Source organism: Rattus norvegicus, chromosome 20 (genome assembly GCF_036323735.1).
Source record: "Rattus norvegicus strain BN/NHsdMcwi chromosome 20, GRCr8, whole genome shotgun sequence".
NCBI classification, from domain to species: Eukaryota; Metazoa; Chordata; class Mammalia; order Rodentia; family Muridae; genus Rattus; species Rattus norvegicus.
The window spans coordinates 327310-336139 of NC_086038.1; the positions used below are offsets into that span (position 1 = coordinate 327310).

At 36.6% G+C, this 8830-nt stretch overlaps 1 protein-coding gene across 2 annotated transcripts; it reads right to left on the minus strand.

The window, feature by feature from the left end:
• Nucleotides 1-4950: 4950 nt before the first annotated feature.
• On the minus strand, nucleotides 4951-7728 carry Or2n1n (olfactory receptor family 2 subfamily N member 1N). 2 transcript variants are annotated; one of them, XM_017601705.1, is made up of 2 exons: nucleotides 7693-7728; nucleotides 4951-5865 (listed from the first exon to the last, which is right to left on the minus strand). In XM_017601705.1, exons 1-2 carry the CDS (start codon nucleotides 7726-7728, stop codon nucleotides 4951-4953), a joined length of 951 nt encoding a protein of 316 aa, XP_017457194.1. The 2 variants fall into 2 exon arrangements, with proteins under 2 accessions (XP_017457194.1, NP_001000893.1); NM_001000893.1 differs by lacking the exon at nucleotides 7693-7728 and having other exon boundaries at nucleotides 4951-5889.
• Between the last annotated feature and the right edge of the window lie 1102 nt (nucleotides 7729-8830).

Sequence of the window (8830 nt, forward strand, 5' to 3'; positions counted from 1 at the left end):
AAAACGATCCTACCAAAGACTCATGCAGACCCATGCAGGCTCCATGATTGCCACTTCAGTCTTTGTGAGCCTATAAGAGCCCTGCTTTAGGTCATTCTGTGGGCTGTGGTGTTGTGGTGTTCTTGATCCCTCTGGAAGCTCCAATCCTTCCCGCCCCTCTTCTGAAGGGTTTAGTTTGTCTGTGGGTCTCTGCATCTGCTCCCATTAGGTGTCAGAAAGAAACCTGGCCTAGTTACTAATCTATGCATGTAGCAGAAATCAGAATATAATTAGAAATGATTTTTTTCTTGGTCACTTGTGTTGGGCTCAATGCTGGGTCTATGGGCCTTCTCACTTCTATCTCCTGGAAAAACAGACATTGTTAGGAATGGGCGACCTCAAATGACTGAGGCATCAATTTAGAACTGCAACTGATTGGCCATTCGCACAAGATCTGGACCACCTGGCATTCTGAGATCATCATCAGCTTTCTCAGCAATCACATCACATATGCCTCCTAATCGTGTGGAAAAAAGTAATACAAGATAAGGGGGTGTCCTATAGAATTGATAGCTCTAAGGCATTTTAAAAAAGTCATGATTTCATGTGGGCTGCACTAGCCTTCTCTAAAATAAATTCTAAGTAACTGGGCTACTCAAAATAGAATTATTCCCCATGGCTGGAAGGAATTGATACTATATGCTAGTTTACCTTTGCAATGGATAATATGTTGGAGGGAAGCAGGTACATATATTGAATAGTAAAGTATATTGAAGGGAATGAATATAAGAAAGACTAGTTGCTAAGTGAATGTTAGCACTATGATATATAAGAACTGATTCAATATGTAGATGCTAGTATAGAATAATATCACTTTGTGACTTAAGAGCTTTGGGAAAAGGTAAGGAACACAGGAAAACAGTTCCTCTCATTTACAAAGATTATATAAGGCTCTAGAGTAAACTGCTTTACCAAAATTGTACAAAGATTAGTCTCAGCTGTGAACAAAGACAAATCAGATCTTCACACTAAGCAAGTGTTCATAGAGACCTTGGTGTTTGAAAATTCAAATACTGAATGTAAAAAGTTGTCAGATCATTAAAGCTGCAGGTATCACCAATAGATGAGTGAATAAGGGATATGACCAATACTGGTTCTAACAGGTACCATGCTAATATAATAGATTAAAATTTGTGGGATTCCCTAGTCTTGGAGTTCGGTAGATAAACTCCATGAGGGCAGTGTTAGCAGAGATTGTCAAACAGGAGGTTCAGAAGCCCTGTAATATATACAGTTAATGACCACCCCAAGACAGCTTTGTCAGTACTCAGATCAATTTTACTTAGGCTCATTAAAGACTTATCAACTCTTAGGGAACTGAAGACAGGGATATCCAGGATGGGCAAAAGTCATTTTTGGGGGGTTTAGGTTTTGTGGCATACATCATTAGCATGGGGAAGCAAATTTCTGGAATCTCAGGTACTGGTTGAATAAGTTTTTACAGGAGGAAGAAAATTGATCCTATAAACTAGTTGAGGATATGACATTCCTAAGGTAGAGGTGAGTGTGGGGAATTAGAAAATCCCAGATGAGTTGAGAGAAGGAGAAACTCTGTCAACAAAGAGAATACTCCATCATGTGCAGAGTCCCAGAATGCTATCCAGGCAATATTAGGCTTTGACCTACAGTAATTAGTAATTTTCCCACAAAGTCATGGTTAAAGGTATCTGATATCAAAATGTTCAGTGCTTTAATTGCAGGAAATACGGTTACTTTCAAAGGGACTGTGAACAAACCACCAAAGGTCTCAGACCTCAAAATGCCTGATTATTGGCAACAAAATCATGAACAAGGCATTTGTACAAACAATGTTTTTTTCTTAATAAATACCAGAACGAAGCGTAAGCATCCAGGGTTGTGCACATTATGTGGCAAGGTTGCCTGCCAGAGGGAAAATGACTATAGGTCCAAAAGAGACATGTAAAGTACACTCTTCTCATCAGGAAATGGCCTTGGGAGTCAGACTCAGGGCTCTGGAGCAAAAGTTATGAACTATTGCAGCCAAAAAGCCTTAACATGGCATTGGAGATTTAATGCACACTACTGCAATCAGCAGAGCCCTTGAATTGGCCACTGGTAAACACCTCATCAATTGTTAAAAATTCAAAGTAATAAAATAGCTCTCATTGTTTATGATCCTCTGTCCTCAGGTGAATGATCTTGGAGGGAGTGGATTGACCTTGCAAGGATGCACTGTGCACCCAGGAATTATACGTGAATATTTCAAGGGAGAATTAAAATTATAGCTTATGTACAAAGAGAACTGCAATTTAATGCAGATATGTTTTTTCAGTTTCTAGTGTTTCCTTACATCAATGATGAAACCACTCATGTAGAAAGAATAGGGGGCTTGGAAGTACTAGAAGTTGTGTGCTGACAAACTATTTTTAGTGTTCAGCAGCCAAAATTAAAAATTGCAATTATTGCAAAGGTATTGAAATAGAAAATGTGGTGGTTATGGGAGCTGGTGTAAGTATCATATCACAAAACATTTAGAATGACCAGTTTACAAGGTTTGTATACAGATTCTAGGTATTGAGAAGTTATCTTAGATAAATCATGAGATGAGTTATATATATGGGAATGGAAGGTCAAACAGAAATGTTAATGCTTTATGTGGTTGACATAGTCATATATTTTTGAAGAAGTGAACTTTTAAAACAGTGGTTTACTCAGATTAATATTCCTACAATCTCAGATGCAGCCCATGATGAAATGAAGGGTAATATTGTAGATTTTCCTGAGAAGGTATTGACAGATGTCATCAAAACTGTGTGCAAATGGTCCAAAAAAGGATATAAAAGACATTGAGTTTCAATTTTTATAAGGAGGAGGGGCACTGGTTAAATATCAGTGGTTCTACCCTTAAAATGGTTTACTGACAAGTTTGTGTAGACAGATCAATGGCCCATAACAAAGAAAAAGTTACAGGAGGAAGGAGGTTGGGAGGACCTTCTAGAATGTACCAGAGACCTAGGAGGTGAACGACTCTTGGGACTCAAAGGCAGGAATCTTAAATGAAATGCCCTTCAGTGGCGAGAGGGAACTTGTGGAGCCCTCCCCTAGGAGAAAGACAGGGCATCAAGTGAGGGATGGGATTGCCATTCCACAGTCAAAAACCCTGACGCAGAATTGTTCCTGTCGGAAAGAACTGCAGGGACAAAAATGGAGAACAGTCTGAGGAAAAGGAGGTCTAGCAACAGGCCGAATTCGGATCCAGCTTAAGGGAGGCCCCAAAGCCTGAGGTTATTACTGAGGCTATGGTGTGCTCACAAGAAGGGGCCCATCATGACTGCCCTTCGAATGAGGCAACAAGCAGCCAAAAGAGTTGGAAGCAGATATTTACACACAAGCAATGGACAGTGGCTGACCCCTGTGGTTGAATTAGGGAAAAGCTGGAAGAAGCTGAGGACGACTCCCCTGTAGAAGGACCAGCAGTCTCAACTAATCTGGACCCTGAGATCTCTCAGACACTGGGCCATCAAGCAGGCAGCATACACCAGCTGATATAAGGCTCCCAACACTTATACAGCAGGGTCTGGTTTCAGTCAGAGAAGCTGCACCTAACCCTCAAGAGACTGGATGCCCCAGGGAGTGAGGAAATCTGCTGGGGTGCAGGGTCAGGCGGTTAGGGACATCCTTGTAAAGATGGGGGAGAAGGATATGGAATGTGGAACAGTCAGAGGGTGTACCAGGAAGGTTAGATTAACTGGTCTGTAAAAAAAGATTAAATATATCGATAAAGAGTTATTTATTTAAAAATGTTTTAACTCATCAGGGAATAAATGAAAAGCTGATATTTTCACACGATTGAGACAGGAGAATCTCTGAATAAGGACTACACCCAGATATATATGAGAATGAAATTAGCATTTTAATTGTTACACAGTGCACAATGACGTTATGCCTACACCTATGAACGTTACCACACATCTTCCATTTTTCACTCATATTTATCTCTTTATTATGAACGATATTTAATTATTCATAAACTAATCCAAAATTACAAAGTTTCATAAGCTATCAATTTATTATAGTGATTTAGTGATAAAGGTTAAATTCTCAATGTTGGTCCTGGAACTGTCCTAGATTTTTCAAATGATGTTGATGTATATTTTGAACATCATTATGTGAAATGTATATATTTATAACAACTCATATTGTAGAAATAAATAAGTTCTCTTTCAATCCAAATAGCAAATTACTAACTCTCATGGTTTAAAATGCATTCTATATAGCTACAAGTACATGCATACATATGTTTACAGGCTGTCATTATTTTTCTTTGCTATTTACTTGATCAAGATATTTAATATAAATATTTTAAAAAAATAATGTTTTCATCTTTTACCATACAATTGTTGGTATTTGATGATATGTTCCTCAATTCCTCATACAGATTACATGCATATTTATGTTTAAGAGAACTTTAGAGGGTATTTTTAAAAATATGCCCATAAATAAAGTCTATAAACTACCAAAATAGTTTATTAAAAGCAGTCCCTACTTAACAGTGAATTAGAAAACACAAGATTAGAAAAATGCAAGGATTTATTCCACAAGTGAAAAATTTTAAAAACGGATGAACGTTTATTCTTTAGTTTTCATGAGAATTAGCTTGAAACAACATAATTGCACTATAAACTAAGTGATTGTTTTAGCACTCAATGAAGAAACTATTTCTAAATATACCAAAACAATGAATTTTAACTTTTTTCTAAGCAGAGTATGCATATTGTTTAATGCTATTGAAGATTAACCATTGTCTAGCATGATTAGAAGAAACACAAGGAAAGAGACATGACTTACAAGAACATGTAAAAATAAAAAGAAAGATGAGTTTTGTACAGGGAATGAGTTGTAGAAAAAGTCTCTAATTTGTATATTATTTTATAAAACATCCAAAAGGATTCACTTTGACATAAAAATATTCCTGAATAGATTACCTAATGCCCCCTTTACATCCTTGTTCCTCAGAGTATAGATGAAGGGGTTCAGTGTAGGAGTTACTACTCCATACAAGAGAGCCATGAACTTGGGTTGGTCTTTCGTAATAGAGGAGGGAGGCTGAAGATACATGCTAATGGCTGGGCCATAGAACAAGAGAACTACAATGAGATGAGAGGAACATGTCCCAAAGGCCTTTTTCCTTCCCTCTGAAGATTTGATTTTAAAGACAGCATGTCCAATACTAGCATAGGAAGCAAGAATTAGACACAGAGGAACAGCTAAAAGAAAAATGCATACCACAGACAGAGCAAGCTCATTTGTTTCTTTTTCACCACAAGCAATTTTTATGAGAACTGGAATCTCACACACCAAGTGATCCATTTTGTTGTGGCCACATAGAGGCAATTGCAGAGTCATAGTGGCCTCTGTGAGAGAATAGGAAATTCCAGTCAGCCACACAATGGACACTAACAGGAAACAGTTACGCTGCTTCATTATGAGGGTATAGTGTAGAGGTTTGCAGATGGCTACATATCGGTCAAAGGACATAAGAGCCAGGAGAACACACTCTGTAATTCCCATTGTGTGATAGAAATAAAGCTGAACTGCACACCTCATGTAGCTGATGGTCTTTGTGGAGCTCCGAAGGTTAGTTAGCATCTGAGGCACAATGCTTGTGGTGTAGCATATGTCCAGAAAGGAGAGGTTGGTGAGGAAGAAATACATGGGGCTGTGGAGAGAGGGATCAATTGTGGACACCAGAATGATGGCAATGTTTCCAATCACGGCTGTGGGGTATGTTACCAGAAGAATAATAAAGAGAGAAAGTTCCAGCCAGGGACGGTCTGCAAAACCAAGTAGAATAAACTCTTCTGGGTGACTTGTATTGATCAGTGTCATTCTCTGCAATCTCACTCTTCTGTAGTAAAGAAGTATCAAGAAAGTTAGTATTGTAAGAGCAGAAAAGCCTCACAATTCATTGGTTATGACTATGGAACACAGGATTGGCATTCCACATTCAAAATGTCATGGTGCTGGTTAGGAAACAAATCAGTCCACATTGAAGACCTTCGATTTATCTTCAGTAATTAGGTAAAAATGTGACAAGGGATACACATTTCTATAATCCTTCTCTAGTTAAAAAATAAAGTGTTATTTTTCTGGAGTTGGCTGAACAGCTTGCAAATCTGAACTGATGAACACCAAGTTTACTTATAGGCACATTCTCCAAACATAAAGTACAAATCAAATATAGAAAATTTTGACATAGTGTCTGGATTTTAGATGCACAACACTTAAACAGAAGAGAAACATGAATACACAACCATTCATATACAAATATATTCCTACATGCACACAAATTATTGTAACAGCTCAGGATTAACTTCTATTTCTGTTACAACATTTGAAAGGTTGTTTTGAATTATCTGACTATACATGTGACATAAAGGTGAGAAGCTAATTTTAAGAGCAGTGATAAAGGCATTACTGAAACATCATAGAAATATTTCCAGGAATCAGTCAGGGAAGTTAGATTAAAAAAAAACTCTGAGATCTTAGTATGGAAAATTGGCTGGTCCATTTCTATCTTCTTGTCTAAATTGTCAAAACTTCCTCATGTGAAATGAATATATTTAAGATATATACAAACCTCCTTTATGTACTTGAGATTGAGCAAGGACTTTTAACACTATTCACATTTTTTCTCCATATTTGTACAATTGTCAAAATTCCCCATTTATAAACCAAATGAGTTAAGCCACTGTTGCAGTGTTATTCTTTTGTGCCATATATGTGCTTTATTGTATAAATATTTAGTGGAAGTTTTGACATTAGATAATTTGTGATAAATTATTATTAACTCATTCATCTTCTAGATGTATTTATTTACCAACTGAGTTCAATGTTTTCTTTTATTGTAAAAATTGTGCCAACAATCTGGGACACATTGATTTTTTTCTTATTTACATTGATATTGTAAATATATTTTAACTCCAAGATTCTTTTGTCAGTAGATATCTTAATTCGGACAGAGTGACATTCAAATCCCAGTAATTTTGTATTTCCTGGATGTATCCCAGTACTTCCTAGCTATAGGAAAGGCTGATACAATAAAATCACGGGTGAGAATTAAGCAATAATGGTTTATGTACACATTTTATTTATGAGTGTTTCATATAAACTCATATCTGACATAAAATGAATATTCAAATATTATGTTATGATAACATTCGATTGACCAAATCTGATTTATTTCTCTACCAACTCACATCTTCAAGGTGAACCATTTTTTTATATTTAAAGGGAGTTCTCAATCTTTCCTTCATTGAAACCTCAGGGCCAACCTGTGAGGGCCCAAATAAAACACTCAGATCAAGATATAAATCATGTTCTATGACTACACATTAGGTAAGATGCACAAATTGAAAAAAAAAACAGAAACCAAATAACCTTGTATGTTAGAAAATTAATAATTCCCACAACTTAATTTTAACACAATTTAAAAAATTGTCTGCTCCTATAGGTGTTTTGCTTCCATATATACCTGTGCACCACATGTGTGTCTGTTGCCCACAAAGGTCAAAAAATGCCAAAGGATACCTGGAACTAAAATTAATGATTGTGATCTCTATATGAATACTTGGGATAGAACCCCGTTCCCGTAGAAGAGCAATCAATGTTATTACCTGCTTAGGCATCTATCCAATCCCTCAAACAACTTCTTAATGCGTTTTTCATTTTGTGATAAGCAGTGGAACAAGCCTTTCCCACACTTAAAATCCTTTACCATTAATTCCCTCATAGGATAACCTTTTTCCTGTATTTTAAGATATATAACGATGTTTTCCTCCCCTCCTCTGAATTACAAACACACACACACACACACACACACACACACACACACACACACACACGCACACACTTCCTCTCTTCCCCCATATCCTTTGTTCCTATTTCATTTCAGAAAGGAGTAAACCTTCAAGTGATATCAATGAGCACTGAGGAGAAGATGCAGTAAGACTAGGCACAAGCCATTACATCAATGCTGCCTGAGCTCACCCAGTAGGAGAAAAAGAGTCCCACAGGCAGCAAAATTGACAGAGACACCTCACTCTTATTAATCAGAGTCCATAAAAAGTGGATGGAGGTAGAAAAAAATCACCCCAAGTAATGCAACCCAGACTCAAAAAGACAAGCATGATATGAACTGAGTTATAAGTGGATATTAACTTTTAAGTAAAGGATTATTCAGAAATGTGACACAATTTCAACTCACAGGGAATCAGTGTTTAAAATCACTGATCAAAGGCAGGCTATTGGTCTTGGCATGCTGCTTGCATTTTCATACCAGCATATTATATTCACATTCATTTCGATAAGACATGCCATTTTTTTTATGTTATAGTAATTTGGCTTTGAGGATTGTAATGATTTGTAGATTTGTAAAAAGCTGTCTTTATTTTTAAACACACTTCATTAAATAGTATTTTTATCAGAGACTAAAGCTTTAGATGAAACTCATGAACAAGATTAATCTCATTTTAAACATGATTTTATTATATAAACTGATTAAACATCAATACTTTGCTCACATAATCAACATCTGAAAAATAGACGGCTTATAGAAACTTACCTAAGTTGTTCCTAAGGCCACTGAAATAGATACACACAAAGCTTATGAGTGGCTTTTTGAAATGAAGCTGTCTTTCTATGTAGTAATTAGATACTGCAGCCCACACTTTCCACCTTTCCTAGGATTGCACCTCATTCAATACAGATGTCTCTTCACTCATCTTATTTTGATAAATCCCCTTTTTTTGATTAAAGATAAATTTAATGG

What these genes read in the sequence shown, in the direction of transcription:
- Or2n1n (XM_017601705.1), bottom strand. Translation starts at nt 7,728, where the DNA reads ATGAAAAACGCATTAAGAAGTTGTTTGAGGGATTGG. An exon ending in GAAGTTGTTTGAGGGATTGG is followed by an intron (nt 5,866 to 7,692) that starts ATAGATGCCTAA and finishes AATACAAGTCAC; the next exon opens with CCAGAAGAGTTTATTCTACT.